The sequence below is a fragment of the Staurois parvus genome, unplaced genomic scaffold (genome assembly GCF_062004578.1).
Source record: "Staurois parvus isolate SC_StPar_1 unplaced genomic scaffold, SC_StPar_1.0 ptg000340l, whole genome shotgun sequence".
NCBI lineage: Eukaryota > Metazoa > Chordata > Amphibia > Anura > Ranidae > Staurois > Staurois parvus.
In genome coordinates this window covers 3,776,264-3,794,316 of record NW_028318136.1, presented here as the reverse complement: position 1 = coordinate 3,794,316, position 18,053 = coordinate 3,776,264, and the positions used below count along the sequence as shown (strand labels likewise).

The window sequence follows — 18,053 nt, the reverse complement described above, 5'->3', positions numbered from 1 at the left end:
GACAGTTGATGTAAAGGAGCACTCTGATGAGGACAGTTGATGTAAGGGGGCACTCTGATGGGGACAGTTGATGTAAGGGGGCACTCTGATGGGGACAGGTGATGTAAGGGGGCACTCTGATGCGAAAAGGTGATGTAAGGGGGCACTCTGATGCGAAAAGGTGATGTAAGGGGGCACTCTGATGGGGACAGTTGATGTAAGGGGGCACTCTGATGAGGACAGTTGATGTAAGGGGGCACTCTGATGAGGACAGTTGATGTAAGGGGGCACTCTGAGGGGGGCAATTGATGTAAGGAGGGACTCTGATTGGGACAGCTGATATAAGGGGCACAGGTTCTGTTTAATCATCCTAATCTAATGATAGCCTAATACATACTAGCTTCCTCTGTTCACTCCTGCAGGCCTCTGCACTGCCTTTCAAACATCACTTCCATGCTGTGACTCCGTGGTACAGAAGCGTGCTGAGTGAACAGGGAATACTGGTTCTGTTCTAGTGATGAGCTTGATGTTTGAGTCGAACTTACATTCGGCGAACACACAAACAGTAAGGGCATTCAGCGTGATGTTCGCCCGCCGCACCCCACAATCACTGTGCTCTGACAGTGCATTGTGATTGGACAAAGTAATGCACTTGGCCACCTGACCACTGGTCAGGTGCAATGCTTTGGCCAATCACAGCACAACCAGCATGCCCCAGTCAAAGACGCCACAAGGGAGCGGGGTCACCGGCGATGTCACCGGGTGGCCTGCCCCTTAGATACTTAAGAACTGTCAGGCCAGGGAAGCAGTCAGATGGTGGGAGCCAGCATTGAAAGCGGAGCCTTTTTTTTTTTGGGTCAGCAGTGGAGGTGGGCATCGTGATTGACAATGGATCTACTTCTGCAGAGGCGGGGCAGTGATTCCACAATCTCCAGCTCATCCAATCAGAGAATACCTTGTATTGATTAAAAAAAGCAAGGTGTTAGGTGAATGGCGACACTGCAGAGTGAGTGACTATGCAGAAGTGCAGCTACTTGGAACTGGTCCCAGAAGACAGCGGTGGTCACTGTAGTTGCAGCAACTACCACCATGATGCAACGTTTCCAAAGCATTCCCACATGTACGGCATATGCATACAAGCTGAACCAACATAACTATGAAATAAAATCATGCCTAAACTTCAGCTTCAGGTCAGTTTTCAATGAGAAGCACAATATAGCTTTAACCTGTGTCATGTTCCTTGTTTTAGTCGTTCTAACACAGATCGATTACTCAGTTTACCCACTTCTGCCTTTCAAAAAGACCCCTTGTCAGTTGCGATTTTTTCTTGTGTCTTTTAAACCACAGACAGGTTCTTCCGCTAATGGATTTCTCTGTGATGTATAACCCATGACACTACATTTCTCCACTTGCTCTTTACCTTCTTTAATATTCACTGCTTGTCTCTAACTGTTACTGAACATATGCACACCTGACTGTAAGTGAGGTGATGATTTACATCTACTGATCATAGTGTCAGTTTTAAATATTTCTAGGAAACTCGTGGCAGTGGTACATCCTATAAAAGTCTCAAAGTAGTTGTAAACCTCAGACATGAAATATGAACAAAGCATATCCCTCTATAGTGTGTCTCAGTTCAGAGTACTAAGCGTCATTTTGTCCATTGCTTCGTTCCTCTGCTATCAGCATGAGTAATTTCTGAGGAGTTTTCATGACTCCAAGAGAAAAATGGTGATGGGGAGGGCACAACCTGTGATTGACAGCCTCAACTCTGTACCTGTGTGCTGTGTGAAGGGGGGTGTCCCTTCCCTCCAATCTGCTCTTAGAGCTCTCCTTACTGATGTAACTTCAGCTCTCCTCCCCTGCTTTTCCGCGCTGAGAGATCCTGTGTAAATTCTGTACTTTGAATGGATGTAGGGCTGGAATTACACAGGTACAAAAGGAACAGGAGCAGCGCCACTAAGTGCAGACGTTATGACAGTTCGTTAAATCATAAAATAGGCCATGCCGCTGTCTGGGACAAGGAAGCCAGTCGGGAACCATCAACCATCTGGAACAAGGGCTGGAACCAGGGGCACACTGACCATTCGAGCTCTCGGGCACTGCCTGAGGGCCCGGGGTCAGTAGGGGGCCCCATGAAATGCCCCTGGTACCTTTTTTATGGGCTTTTTTGAGTGTGGGCAAGGACACATGGGCCCCATGATCCCCTATTGTCCGGGGGCCCCATGAGTTGTCAGTCTGCCCCTGGATGGAACACATGATAGACCACAGCGCCTGTGTGTTGACCTCACCAGGAAATGTTGCTTCCTCCTCTTGGTGACGTCATTACGCCAGCTCTGCAGTCCACTTCACTGGGTATAGGTAAGGGTTTACAACCACTTTAGAGGGGAGCTAAACTCTTATTTTTTACAGCCAGGGATGCTGCAGTCTTGGCCTCTGTTTGATCTGCAGTTGCCATGGTGCTGCACATGTGATCAGTTACGTAACTGTCACGTACCTGAGAGGAGACTGAAATGACGAGGTCAGCCTCTCTTGGATCTTCAGCCCAGGCCCCACTGAGAGTGGAACAGAGGGTGCTGAGGGACAGGAGGAACACAAGTGCCAGTAGATGTTGATAGGAGAACCTGAAGCAGTAGATGCAGTCCCAAGGAGACTGGTGAACCATCAGGTCAGGAACAATAGGCGCACTCAATAGTCAAGCTGAGGTTAATAGCTCAATAGCCTTGCGCTGCAGGCCCAGGACATGTGGCTTATCAGAGCTTTCAGCAGACTGGTGTTCAGAACACTCAGTGAGGTGCAGAGCTGCAACAGCAGGTAGCCGGACAGGCACTCGAACAGGTCGGGAAGCTAAGGTTGGAGACAGAAGCAAAGTCACAGGATTAGCCAGGGTCATCAACAGGCGGGCAGCGAGGTGCCAAATCATAAGCAGAGCCAAAGTCAGGAACAAGCCAGGTCAGGAACTGGTGACATGTCAAGAGCAGAATCCAAAATCAGGTCAGGAACTGGTGACATGTCAAGAGCAGAATCCAAAATCAGGTCAGTAACAAGCTGTATCAGTAACAAGGGAACACCCTGGAAGAACGCAGAACACAGGGAACAGCTGAAGACCAGTCAGCACTGAAAGTGAGCAAGAGCATCCTTTAAATACCCTGTCTGGCTCCAGAAACTGTGGGCCTACAGCTACAGTCAGCATCCCGGTACAACCACTTGAAGGCCGGTGATATTCCAGTTACATGACTGGTCCACAAGAGGTTAAAGATGGAGTTTTCCTTTAATTATGGTGTCACTGTGAATATTATTGTGAGCCTTTTAAACCTACAGCCAGAATGGCGCGGACTTCTGAGCCACACTGAAGGAGCCTGGGAGGATTTGCACCCATGTTGAGATTTAATGGCCTTCCTTGCACACTAATAATAAATGTGTGAGGTATTAAACGCTGCTGACACAACAAAGAGAATATCTAGTGAGACAGTGAATGCTGAATTATCTCATGGAACAGTATTAAAGCTGAGGACAGTGTGGGGCCAGCCGCCCCCTACATCCCCCCCACCGTCCCTGCCTGCATGGTTCTGTCATGTTCCGGCAGTGAGATAGATGTTATGTGCCCACTTGCAGTTCCACGCACTGAGGAAGCCAGGGAGCCGCAGTTTCCATCACTCAGACAGCTGCCTTAAAAGCCTATTAATATTTTATTACATGGTTTGCTTGCTCTTTATGCTCCCTTGCTCTGCCTCTGACTGACAGATTATCATGTGCGCTCCCTCCCCTAACAGGGGCAGCCCCAGGGACCTCAGAATTTCCTTTATAAGCTCTTATTTCCACCGCAGAATAAAGCATACAAGATTCATCTAAGACCACCGCTTCTTAGGCATGTTTATATTGCCCTTTATGTGTTGTAGATGGAATATTGTATTGTAGGATTAAAAGTAGAACAGTACAACCATTACGGTTGCGGCAAAGCGGTTCCACAGGGACCAAAAAGACCACTTCTGTATTCTGCGGAAAGCAATGATCGTGAATTTCCTGCAAGAAAGCATTATTATTGTAACCTTTAGCTGAAAGACTTTCTTTGAAGGGTTAGTTCACCTTTACAAAAAAAAAAAAAAAAAACTCAGTATAAAACAAGAGAATAATAATCGCGCTAGGGCTCAAACTTTGTCAATCTTAATAAAAAGCAGCTAGCACAACATTGCAGGCAACATTACAAGCATACATATAAAATTACTATTTAGTGTAAACAATCAATATCTAAAACAGCAAATAAATGCATTCACATACGGCAGGGTTTCTGAACCAGGGTTCCTCCAGAGGTTGCTAGGGGTTCCTTGAGCAACGAGCAATTTCTGACTCTCAGATACATTTCTATTGATACCAAAGGACCTTATAGCTATCTGTAAGGGGGTAATTCTTCCCAATGGCACAAGTGTTAGGAGCATTCTTCCCACTCATCATCACACTTTTGTATCATGAGTTTTAGACATAGGGAACCCCTGCAAAAAATGACTATGGTCAGTGGGAAGAAAGCGGTGCCCGTAGTGGAAAAAGAAAGAGAAAAATAGCGGAGGGCAGACATGACTAGGTGAAAAGAAGTAGGAAAGACAGGAAAGGGTTAAGTAAAGGTGGGAGGTAGTAAAACGTATAGGGAACCTGATTGGTGATGGATGTGCGGGGAGGGGTCTTCGACGCCTTTGGTGGGGGGGGGTCCTGACAATCCAGTGCAGGAGTGGCAGTGGAGGAGCAAGCTTCCCTCCCACCCTCCCTTGGGGTTTGTTTGGGTTTTTCAGCTCCCAGTTTGTTCTGGTTCCGGGGGCGGTTGTTGGTCTTTGGAGGCGGCAAATAATTTTAAGCTATAGTGAATGGTTGGGACCCATCGGTGGTATGGTGTGCCCGGGTGGGTTCTGGTTAACCGAGGTTTAACTGAAAGGTGGAGGTTCTGCACTGCGGATGGTGTGTTTTGTCTCCAAGCCGGTGCATTGCGGCTGGAGGCCTAGTAATAATATGGTTCCGCAGGGGAATATCAGCTTTCTTTGGTGCCTTCGAAGACCAACAACTTCTCCTGTATGTTTCTGTTTTAAAGGAATGTTTTTTTGTTATTGAAGTTGAATTGTTAATAAAAGGCCGTGATGGCCATTTTACTCCAAAGGTGTTTTGATCTTCTTTATTGGTATAGTTAAGGGGGTATATTGAAAGAGATCAAGAGAGATCGAGAGAGAGAGAGCGGTATAGGGGTCTTAACCACTTCCCGCCCGGCCATTGTATATAAACAGCCAGATGGTGGCAGTGCAGGGTCGGGTGGCTCCCTGGGAGTGCGCAGCACCACGATCCGGTGCCCGTTGTGTCCTCCTGACACAGTGGAACATCGATCGTTGTACGGGACCTCTGTGCGAGGTCCCAATCATGTAATCACTGATTGGCCAATCAGTGATCACATGCAGAGTAGTAAGCAAGATGTCACTTCTGACATTATTGCTTACTACGTGTGAAATCTGTGAATGATCACAAAGGTCACACTATACAAGGCTATTCACAACAGCCTTGTACCATGTGACAAGCTGTGACCAATCACAGCTCACACAGTATTTCTCAATGGCTGCAAGAATGCAGCCAGAGAGAAGGAGAAATTATTGTTTTTACAGCCTTTATGGGTGTAAAAGCAATCAGTGTAAAAAAAAAAAATCTTCATAACCCCCCCACATGGTGACACTGTACTGCTAGGGTAACAGTATGTAAAAAAAAAACAAATAATATAAAAAAATAAAATAAAAATGTAAAAAAACTTATTTTTGGTTACAAACTAATTTGGTTTTTTTTTTACTAAAAAGATATCTGAATACATTTTGGCCAAGATTTATGAATAAAGATTATTTATTTGCAAAACTTTATAAGAAAAACACTTTTTTTTCAAAATGTTTGGACTTTTTCATTTATATATACAAAAAAAAATAAAAATCCGAGTAGTGAATAAATACCACTAAAATAAAGCTTTATCTGTCTCAAAAAAATGCTAAAAAAAACTCATATGGGTACAGTGTTGCATGACCGCACAATTGCCATTCAAAGTGTGATAGCGCTGAAAGCTGAAAATTGGCCTGGACAGGAAGGGGGTAAAAGTGTCCAGACTGGAAGTGGTTAACTAGCACATCTCTTCTACACCAGTCATGCTCCTTACACTTGTGTCATTGGGAAGAATTACCCCCTTACAGATAGCAAAAAAGACAATTGGTATCAGTAGAAATGTATCTGAGAGTCAGAAAGTGCTCAAGGATCCCCTGACAACCTCTGGAGGAACCCTAGGGTTCACCGGAACCCTGGTTGAGAAACCCTGACATAGGTGATCGAAGTGGAATCCCCCCTTCTGCCTGCAGGGGTGCCAGTATTTCTGGACATGACTGTATAATAACTTTCTGGTCTCAGGGAACCCCTTAAAAAATGACTGGGACCAGAAAGTTATTTCAGGGGTTCCTCTGTGTTGAAAAGATTGAGAAAGGCTCTTATACAGTCATGTCCAGAAATATTGGCACCCCTGCTTTTCTGTCAGATAATGCACCACTTCACCCAGAAAATCATTGCAGTTACAAATGTTTAGGCAATTTTGTGTTTATTTCTTTTGTTTGTATTGGTACGACACAAAAAATTTGAGAAACAAAAAGCCAAATCTGACACATTCCACGCAAAACCCCAAAAATGGACTGGACAAAATTACTGACACTGTCTCAAAATTTTAAGAAATAATTGCATTCCAAGTTTGTGATGCTCCTGTAATTTGTAATTAAACTCACCTGTATCAATTAACAGGTCTTGATGTTCCTGTGTCCACTGTGCGCAACATTGTCAAGTAGTTTACAGCCCATGGCACTGTAGCTAATCTCCCTGGACGTGGAGGAAAGAGAAAAATTGATCAAAGATTGCAACAAAGGATTGTTTGAATGGTGGATAAAGAACCTCAATCAACTCCCTGAAAAATTCAAACTGACCTTCAGGCACAGGGTACAACTGTGTCAGCTCACACTATACATCGCCATCTGAAAGAAAAGGAACACTATGGTAGGAGACCCAGGAGGACCCCACTGCTGACACAGAAACATAAAAAAGCCAGACTGGAGTTTGCCAAAATTTACCTGAGGAAGCCAAAATTTTGGAAGAATATGCTGTCTGTCTACAATGAAACAAAAATACAGCTTTTCAGTAAAGCCCATCATTCTACTGTTTTGAAAAAAAAGAAATGAGGCCCTTTAACCACTTGCCCTCCAGAGGATTTACCCCTCTTCCTGACCAGGCCATTTTTTGTGTTATGGCGCTGCATTATTTTAACTGACAATTGCGCAGTCATGCAACGCTGCACCCAATTAAATTTACGTCTTTTTTTCCCCATGAATTGAGCTTTCTTTCGGTGGTATTTGATCACCTGTTTTTTTCAAATTTTTTTTATAGCGGAAAACAAAACAAACAAACAAAATTTAGATTTTTTTGCTATTAAACATGTCCAGTAAAAAAATGTAAAAAATCAAATTTCTTCATAAAGTTACGCCAAAATGTATTCTGCGACATGTCTTTGCTAAAAAAAAATCCCAATACGTGTAAATTAATTGGTTTACGTGAAATTTACAGCGTTTACAAATGGCAGTATGGATACTGGAATTTTTTTTTGCTACTAGTAATGGCGGTGATCAGCGACTTATAGCGGTACTGTGGGACTGCGGCGGGCATTCTGACACTTGAGGGAACTGACTTGGTGTCACTGACATCCCCAATGACACCAATACAGTGATCACTGCTAAAAAAATGCACTGACACTGTACTAATGACACTGGGCAGGAAGGGGTTAACATGAGGGCGATCAAAGGGTTAACTGTGTGCCGGGAGTGTTTTACTGGGGGGTGATGTGTTGGTGCTTCACTGTAAGCACTGCTCTGTGCACAGCCATCCAGAGCAGTGTGCCCAAGCTGACAGGGAGGAGGACTGTTAGTAAACAGAGCAGCCCTTCCCCCCGCCGGAGATCCTCGGTAATCACCGGGCGCTGACGGGTAATCACCAGCTGAGACCTGGTGATTGACAGCCGTGGCCGCAAATGATGGAGCAGGTAGAGCGTGAAAACAGCTCACGTGCGCCCTCTACCTGGAGATACAAAATCACGTATATATGTGATTTTGCACACCCCTGCCGCCCTGTAGCAGTATTTCTTCTATAGGGTGGCAGAGAAGCGGTTAAAGTAAAGAATACAGTCCCTACAGTAAAAAACATGGTGGAGGTTCACTGATGTTTTGGGGTTACTTTGTTGCTTCAGGAACTGGATGTCTCGACCGTGTGCATGGCATTATGAAATCTGAAAATTACCAAAGAATTCTGGGGTGCAATGTAGGGCCCAGTGTCAGAAAGCTGGGTCTCCATCAGAGGTCATGGGTCTTACAGCAGGACAATGACTCAAAGCATATGACAAAAAGCACCCAGAAATGGATTCAGACAAAGCTCTGGAGAGTACTGAACTGACCAGCAATGAGTGCAGATCTCAGTTCCATAAAATTCCTGTGGAGAGATCTCAAAACAACAGTTGGGAAAGGAACCCTTCCAATCTGAGAGACCTGGAGCGGTTGGCGAAAGAAGATTGGTCCAAAATTCCAGTAGACAGGTGTAAGAAACTCATAGATGGTTACAGAAAGCGATTGATTTCAGTTATTTTTTACAAGGGATGTGCTACCAAATATTAAATTGAGGATACCAATAATTTTGTCCAGCCCATTTTTGGGGTTTGGCGTGGAATGTGTCAGATTTGGCTTTTTGTTTCTCCACCTTTTTGTGTCATACCAATACAAACAAAAGAAATAAACACAAGAATGCCTAAACATTTGTAATTACAACAATTTTCTGGGTGAAGTGGTGCATTATCTGACAGAAATGCAGGGGTGCCAATATTTTTGGCCATGACTGTATAGTGCATATAGCAGTTTAAAAAATTGTGTGAATAAGCTGAAAAAGTGCTGGCAGTCCACATAAATCTTCATTACAGATGCTGCGGTTGAAGGATAGTTCACACAAAGGAAGAAAACCCTCCACCTCCAAACCAATCAACTGCCTCTTTCCATGTACTTTGACTGCCTATAAGACTAAAAAATGTCACCACAGGAAATCCATGAGCTTCTCTCAGCAACACCACTCTCTTAATTGAAGGATCCACTCTAGTCACATAGACAGCAATACACCCAAAAATACACCCAAAAATAGTAATCAAAAGAAAGAAAAATAATGTAAAGATCCCCCTGCGCTACTATGGAGTCTAAATGATGAATAGCTGCTCACACCTAATCCTCTACCTGTGTGCGGACAAAATGAATACAATATATACTATAATGGTGTAGCACTAAAATATACATACAAAATTACTATAAATAAAATACAAATCAAATAACTTATGTGTCACACAATGATATAAATACTGTGTAAGATCCTACTGGATCTATAAAAAGTGTAGAAAAAACATGCCAATTATAATTTCCTAAAGTGAAATAAATAAATGGGTCTTAAACCAAGGACCCTATAAGATGCTAGTAACCAGTCCCTATTGGGACCAACTCCCAACTAATAAGTGACAAAAATAGTAAAGTATCCCCACTTTGGGATATATTTCAATGTTAACCCAAATAAAGTGACTAGTGAAAATAACCACATAAATAAATATACACAAAAGCGAAGTGTCCAACCAATACAACGGTCTCAATAACAATGGATGTGTAGCAGTGCCTTTATCTTCAAAAAGGTGCTTCAGAAAGAAAGCCATCCCATATAGTAGTAAGACTGGAATTAATCATGTATTCAAAGAAAAGCATTCACATTTAAAAAGATAAAAAAGTCACATATCAATATACCACATGGGAGTTTACAACCAACAAAATGGCTGCTGCGTCTTGGAAGTATAGTGAATTTATGGTGTGTGACATCATCATGATGTCACATGCCGTAACTTCGCCATACTTCCAGGACATCACTAGGACATTGCTAAGTGAGGCCTAGTCTTTACTGCTCACCTCCACCATCACTAGAATTACCTTTTTCTCTGATTCAGACCCCCTCACATACTCTTTTGCTCCCCTGATGCAGTAGCTCTGAGTTGAACATTTGAAAGCTCACTCTTGTGATGGTGGAGATGAGCAGAAATGATTGGGAGCATTCCAGTCAAGCTTCAGGAGGTAAATAAATGGCCTATACCTATAGCAAGGGCATTATTCAACTTTAGTCAGAGTTGTAGAGCTTGCTTTTATTTACAAACGCCCCTTATCTGCATAGGCCGTTTTTTGGGTAAAGGTGAACTTTAAAGGGTTAGTTCACCTTTTCAGAACAAATTAAAATGTTTGAAAGATTAGAGATTTGAAAGCCACGTCTTTCTTTACGGCTCCTAGGACAGATCAGAACATTTCCGATTAGTCAAAGTGGTCACGTGCTGGAGTAGATTTGATTTTGAAACCTTGAAAAAGTTCAGTTGATTGTCATACCAACTTTTGAATTCCACATTCAATTTCAGGATGCACACATGTATTACATTAAGTACGATTTGTTCACAAAACCCACATTCTCAGAAAAGATTTTTTTTCGTCACTACAGTCTAAAACAATTGTTGATTAGACCCCATTAAAGGCTAAGTTCACCTTTTTGAAAAAAATAACAAATGCTCATATTCATGCAGGAAAAAAATGTGCACTTATTATTTTTTTCAGAGGAGTCTGCAGAGGATTGCACCTGCAATCAATAGATTGCAGGTGCAATATCAGGCTCTTTCAGACACTACCTCCAAATTTCCTGCCCATGTCTCCATATGGGCAGACAGTTACAAATCTGGAGGATGTGTCAGTGAACTACAAGAGCACTCATCGTCCTCACAATTCATTGATAACTACAAACCATCTGCCATAGTTTTTTCATTCACAGATTCCTGTGAATGAATATTGCGGCTGTGCAGTCGAGTGCAGAGGGAAGATTCCCAACCTGGGGTAGAGGATAGGAGGAACAAACCTGGCGCAAGTTACACGTTACACCCTAAATATGGGTGTAATCTGTAATATGCTCCAAAAGGTGCATTTATTAGAAAAATCAAACAAATGCTCCAAAAACATTTTTTATCAATTCTGTGGTGTATGGCCAGGTTGAAAGTATTATTGCTATCATACAAGATTTATATGGTGCCAACAGAGTATCCTGCGTTTTACAATATAAAGGAAGACAGTACAGTTACAATACAATATAATACAAGACGGTTAGGAGGGCCCTGCTCACCCGTAAATAAGTGAGTTTTCAAGGATCACCTAAAGGCGCACAGGATAGATGCTGCCTGGACATACTGGGGTAGAGAGTTTCAAAGGATGGGAGAAGTTCTGGAAAAGTCCTGGAGGCAAGTGTGGGAAGACTTAATCGGGGGCTAGAGAGCAAGAGGTTTTGGGAGGAGCAGAGGGGGCAATTTAGGCGATATCTACAGATGAGGTTGGTGATGTAGCTAGGGGCAATGCTATGGATGGCTTTGTACATTGTGGCTAGTATTTTGAACTGTATTTGTTGGGCTAGTGGAAGCCAGTGAAGAGATTGGCAGAGAGGGGCAGCAGTCACAGATCAGTTAGTAAGGTGTATAAGCTTGGCAGCAGCATTCATTCTAGACTAAAGGGGAAGGGGGTGTAGCCTGTGTAGGGGTAGGCCAGTGAGGAGGGAGTGGCAGTAGTCTAGGCAGAAAATAACCAAGGAGTAAGTAGTTTTGTGGTGTTGTTGGTTAGGAAGGAGAGAATTCTGGAAATGCTGCAGAGGTTGAGGCAGCAAGGTTTAGCTATTGATTGGATGTGGAGACCGAAGGAGAGGTTAGAGTCTAGGATTACACCTAGCACCCTGGCATGTGGGAATGGACCAATGGTTGTGCTGTTGATCTTAATGCTAAAGTCATGGGGTAAGGATCGGGGAGGAGGAAATATTACAAGCTCAGTTTTAGAAACATTTTGAAAAAGAAATAAATTTGAGAAAGTGGTGTGACATCCATACTGATATGTCACTCAGTAAATGTGTGATAGGTGAGGAAATCAAGGGGGTGAGTTGGGGAGTAGAGAGATAGATCTGGGTGTTGTCAGCATAAGGGTGGTACTGGAAGCCCTGGAAAATGATCAACTGGCCCAGGAAAGAGGTGTAGAAAGAAGAGGGGCCCAAGGACAGAGCCTTGGGGTACCCCAATAGAAAAAGGAAGGGGAGTGGAGGAGATAGTGTTTTATGTGACACTGAAAGTGCACTGAGATAGTTAAGAGGAGAACCAGGAAAGAGCAGAGTCATAGAGGCCAAGGGAGTGGAGTTTATTGAGTAGAATATGGTGGTCTACTGTGTCGAAGGCACCAGAAAGGTCTAAAAGTATGAGTATATAGTGATGCCCATTGACTTTAGCAGTAAGTAGGTCTTAGTGAGTTTTAGTGGGGCAGTTACTATGAAGCTGTACCTACAGCAGTGCTTAAACACCCTTATATACCTGGACAAATGATCTGATATTTTTCAGGAGGAATTCCAGACAAAAAGGTACATTTTTAGGATATTGCTTAGGCATAATTATCATTTCTAGATGTTCTCTGTAACAGCAAATCTTAAATTTTCGAGTTCAGTTCCACTTAAATCTATAAAAAAATGTTGCGGTTTAATCTATAGATTTCTCACGTTTCTGTAATCCTGAGGAGAAAAGGGACAGACGTCACATAACATATGTATGAAGGCGATCTCAGTCACACTGTGTACTAAATATAGAGTCTGTGGCTTTGTGCTCCTGACTATAAAGTAAAGCTGCCACTGCTACATGATGAACAAAACACTCTCATTGAGAATATCATTACTGGGCGTTATGGCTGTGTACCGCGACAATATGGGTGTAGAAGGAGAACTGGATCCAACTTGACATAGCTTCTACTACCAGATGTGCTAGCTAGCCTCATAAATATTTTAAATATTATTATGATTATAATTTTGGTCCCTAAAGGTAGTGTGCAAAGTAAAATGCTTCCAAAATATAACTGGTTCTCCAATGGTGCAAGGAAACCTTCTGAAATTGTTAGGGAACTCGGAAACCTCGGTAGTCACTGACCTATAAGAAGCATCAAGATTCTGAGGTCAGGGGAACCTCAGAACTCTTGATCTGAGTACGCGTTCTGGGCCAGAGTCTCAATGTGTTGAAGCCTTTGGATCAACAGGAGCCAGGCAACTAGCACTTTTGAAAGGAAAGTTCAGAAATGGCAGACTCCACATTTTCTCTTTGCAGCTTTTCTTGAAGCAGTAGTAAGCTCACATTGAACAGGGAAAGGGAAGAAGGAGAAGAAGAGGATGAAGGGGATGTCAGAGGAGGGCAGTAGGGAAACTGAGGACATTTTAGATATAGTAGAGAGAGTATCAGCTGGTCATACACTATAAGATTTCTTGTTACACCCCCTGGGCTGAATGATAGAGATCTATTGATTCCCCCATCCACACTCTCCAACATGGGTGAAGGAATCTCCACTGCCAATTATGCCAGCACCCATGGTTGTCAGAAAATCCACCAGAATACCCCAACGATGGCTGCATCTGATTAGATGCTGCTGCTGTTCGGGTGATGATTTTCCACCTGGATCCTTCAATTTTCAGATCAAAGAATGTCAACTGGGTGGGTGCCAACAAGGCCACCTACAGCTTGAATTCTGGACAGTTCATCAGGAACCAGACAAAATTGGCTCTCCTTGTGGCCAGTTTCACACAGAGAGGGGAGGATTGCTGCAATGGATGTGAGAAGGTGATTAAGACAGAATTTCATTGAACATATGCAGTGGAGAGAAGGGTTACCACAGCCTATTAAGGTTTTGCTATTGTTTCAAGGTACCCATATAACCTTATATTTTCACAATCAGACTGTTTTCATTTACATCTACAGTAGATACCGGCAAACAATGCAGACTTCTTGGGCAAATAGCTCTCACTCAGGTTGGTAATTCTTGCCCTATTGCAGCTGTTGGAACACCTGATAGGCAAAAGCTTGTTCCAGGTCACTGATTGGCTAATGGCGCCAAAGTATGCAGCTTAAAAAAAGGTCTGCAATGGCAGCACACATAATTCTGTTTGGATAAGTTCCCTTAATTCAAGTCATGGCCTTCTTGGCTATCTCCACCCATCCTAATCCATTAACACCTTCCTCTCCTTTTAAAGTCTCAGTAGTTCCCCAAGGTTTTTTGTGACATAAAGCTACCAGTGATTATTCAGAAGTAATTTCTTAAAACATAAATCTGATTGGCTGTTATGGCTTCCTCATTCTCATGATTCCTTGAACTGTCTATTTAAAAAGTTGGGTAGTGTTCTAGTTGTCACTCTGTGCCTCTCTGAAATGGATTTAACCCAATCTACAGATTAAGCTTTGGCTTAATTTTTTCTTCCATGTTAATTCCTCCCTTTGTGCCTAAGATAGGAATAGAATACTAACACTGTTTTCATTCTTTTTGCACAGAAAACAATTAAATGAATTGCCTGCTTGGTGAAGCCTGAAGTGACTGTTCTTTGGTCCAAAGACCAATCTGTAAAAAAACATGAGGTATGAACACAGAAGATGTAGAAGCTGAGGCAACTTTACAGACCAGACAACACCCAAACTTTGCTTCATGGACAATGGCTTTTCCCAGAATCCCTTGGAGGCAAGAGTAGGACAGATCAGCAATGGAGTGTCTGCATGAGTTACAGCACCCCCTACTGGATAGGTCTGTGGGGTCAGGCATGCTGACCCCTCTCCTCTCCAAAGACAGCGGAGGAGGAGGATTCATTTGGAAATGTCTACCGCATCGCACCCAGCAGGGAGCAGAACTTAGTCAACAATTCCTGGACCCAGGAAGCCTGCGGAGGACTGTAGATTCTGGAAGCGGGAGTTTTGCAGATGTGGCTTTTTGGAGGTCAGCAGATCCACGAATGTGGCGGGGAAAAGACTATTCAGAGACCACCTTTGTGGACCCTCAACGAAGCCCTGATATGTGTAAGAAGTTACTGTTTACCCCAGAGAAGGACATTCACACTGTATCATGTGACGTGAAGGAGGATGATGTGCTGGACCTTGAAGTAAGTGACTTTAAAGTTATACTTTTGTAGTGCACACAATCCTGCATCTAAACCTATCGGGCCTAACCGTTGAACAGGTCTGACTTTTATCATCTTAGTGACGCTGGCTGCTCAGCTAACTAAATACCAGTGGCTGTTAAAACTCTATTTTCTGTATGGTCCATGTTCTTAGCCTGTGAAACAGTCTCCCGTTTGTATTCCTGTGTTTTTACCCTGGTAGAGACTTTAAGTGGCCATGCTGTGACCATGTCACAGGCATGATCTATTGTTATCACTAGAAGAAAATCAGTCTAGAGCAATAATGTTCAGATGATACTGCCTGTAGGCAGGTAACTGAAAGAGGCTGGAGGAGATCTGTAGTGCTAAGATATAATAAATGAAGGAAAAAAAAAAAAAAAAAGTGAAAGTAGAGTTGTAGACTTTCCCAGTAGTGTTAGATGGTCTTATTCTTCTTCTGCTTTGTGTACCTTTTAAAACCTGATGAATAATATGACGTTTTTTTTGTATATGAATTGCACCACAGCATGTTTTTAGTATGCTGAATAATAAAATATAAATCCGTGTGTACCTTGTGACGATGATGTCCTACTATCTAAAATTTACCTCCTGTGTGGAAAAAACTAAAGTTATTTTATATATATATATATATATATATATATATATATATATATATATATATATAAACCTTTTTTGGTGAAAAATGTGCTTTTTAAAAAATTATTGCTGCTGCCACCCTATTGGGATACAACCCAACAAAGTGTAAAATTATACAAACAGGGGGTGGCCCCTGATTCACCATGATGTATGACTAATTACCTTATTAAAGTGTATTAATCTCTATCAAATGTCAATAAACTCTGTTATAATGGGTGCCAAACACTACTAAATTGATGTGAAAATAAAGTGAAATGAAACAAAATCACTCTCCCAAACTCCTTCCCACTTAAAGTATGTAAGCAATGTGTGTCACAAAACAAATCCAATATATATAAATAATCAAACATTTTTTTTATTAGTATTATTATACAGGATTTATATAGTGCCAACAGTTTGCTAAGCGCTTTACAATATCAAGGGAGACAATACAGCAATGATACAAGTCAATACAAGAGGGTTAGGAGGGCCCTGATAGAACTGATAGAAGAAATAGAGGATTTTTTATTAGCTGAAGGCAGGATAGGCTTCCCTGAAGAGATAGGTTTTCAGAGATCACCTAAAAGTAAGCAGAGTAGGCGACAATCGGATAGATTTGGGGAGAGAGTTCAAGAGGATGGGGGAGGCTCTGGAGAAGTCCTTGAGACGAACATGGGAGGAGGAGACAAGGGAGTTAGAGAGCGGGAGGTCTTGCGAGGAGCGGAGAGTACGATTTGGGTGATATTTGGAGACAAGTTTGGTGATGTAATTTAGGGCAGAGTTATAAATGGCTTTATATGTTATTTTTAATGTTTTGAATTTTATTTGTTGGGCAATGGGAAGCCAGTGGAGGGATTGGCAGACATGGAATGGTTGGTAAGGTGGAGATTACAAGGGAGTGAATAGGTTGCTTAGTGGTTTTAGTGGTTAAAAATGGGCGTATCTTGGAGATGTTACGGAGGTGAAGTCTACCAGATTTGGACAGTGATTGGATTTGGGGCTGAAAGGACAGATGAGAGTCCAGGATTACACTTAGTACCCTGGCATGAGGGGAGGGACTGATGGTTATATTATTGATCTTGATGGAGAAGTCAGGGGACGGGGCATGGGCTGGAGGGAATATTATGAGCTCAGTGTCAGAAAGATTGAGTTTGAGGAAGTGAAGTGACATCCATGCTGATATGTCACTTAGTAGGTTAGTAATGCAAGAGGAGACTGAAGGCGTGAGGTGAGGATTAGAAAGATAAATGTGTGTGTCATCAGCATAGAGATGGTACTTAATGCCACGGAAGTTTATTAAGTGACCAAGAGAGGAGGTGTAGAGGAAGAGACAGTTATAGATAACACTGAAGGAGCACTGCAATAGGTAGGAGGAGAAACAGGAGAAAGCAGAGTCTGAGGCCAAGAGAGTGGAATTTTTTGAGGAGGAGGGGATGGTCAACAGTATCAAAAGCTGCAGAGAGCTCAAGTAGTAAGCGTATGGAGTAGTGGCCATTGGATTTAGCAGTTAGTAAGTCATTAGTGAGTTTTAGTAAGGCAGTTTCAATGGAGTGTAGTGAGCACAAGCCAGACTGGAAAGGGTCAAGAAGGTTTTTGTCAGTGAGGCAGGAGCTCAGGCGATTGTCGACTAGACGTAAATGGGAGCAGGGAGATGGGTCTTAAGTTGTTCAGGTTGGTTGGGTCCAGTTGCAGAGTAGAAAAGAGAAGGGTTAAAGTTGTGAAGGTTTCTGCGGGTAATTGTTTGCTTCTTGGAGGGATAAGTGTTTGAAGACAAGGACATTGTGAAGGTTATGAGATTGTGATCAGAGGGAGGAAAGGGAGTGTTTGTGAGGTTCTAGGGGGTGTAAAGATGGGAGAGAACAAGGTCTAAGGTGTTCCCATCAGAGTGAGTGGAGGACTGTGTCCATTTTGTTAGGGCAAAAGATGAGGTTAGGTTGAAGAGTTGGAATGTAGCTGGGTTGTTAACATTAATGGGGATGTTAAAATCACCAGGAATAATAATGGGTATTTCAGAGGAGAGAAAGTAGGGTAGCCAGGCAGAGAAGTCATCAAGAAAGTGGGACACCGGTCCAGGAGGTCAATAGATCACTGCAGTCCTCAGAGAAATAGGAGAAAACAGTCGAATGCAGTGAGTCTCAAAAGAAAAGGATAGAGAGGGAGGGTTAGGGACTTTAAATGTGCTCAGTGTGAAAAGAAGCAAACCAACTCCATCTGCTTTCTGACCACTGGGTCTGGCTGAGTGAGTCCAGTGGAGGCCTCCATGGGAAAGTGCTGCGGGAGAAACAGAATTTGATGCTTGAAGCCAGGTTTCTGTAATTGCTAGTGGATTAAGGAAGTGGGAAACAAAAAGGTAATGGACAGAGATGAGCTTG

General features: G+C 42.8%; 1 protein-coding gene across 2 annotated transcripts in view; it reads left to right on the top strand.

Annotated features, from left to right (window-relative positions):
• TMEM91 (transmembrane protein 91) overlaps positions 1–18,053 on the top strand; it is a 158,761-nt gene that overhangs the window by 52,527 nt on the left and 88,181 nt on the right. For both annotated transcript variants that reach the window (XM_089684254.1, XM_089684253.1), the window contains exon 2: positions 14,450–15,048. In XM_089684254.1, coding sequence (XP_089540380.1) covers positions 14,656–15,048 — 393 coding nt within the window. In that variant the 5' untranslated portion in view covers positions 14,450–14,655. The remainder of the gene's footprint in view (positions 1–14,449; positions 15,049–18,053) is intronic.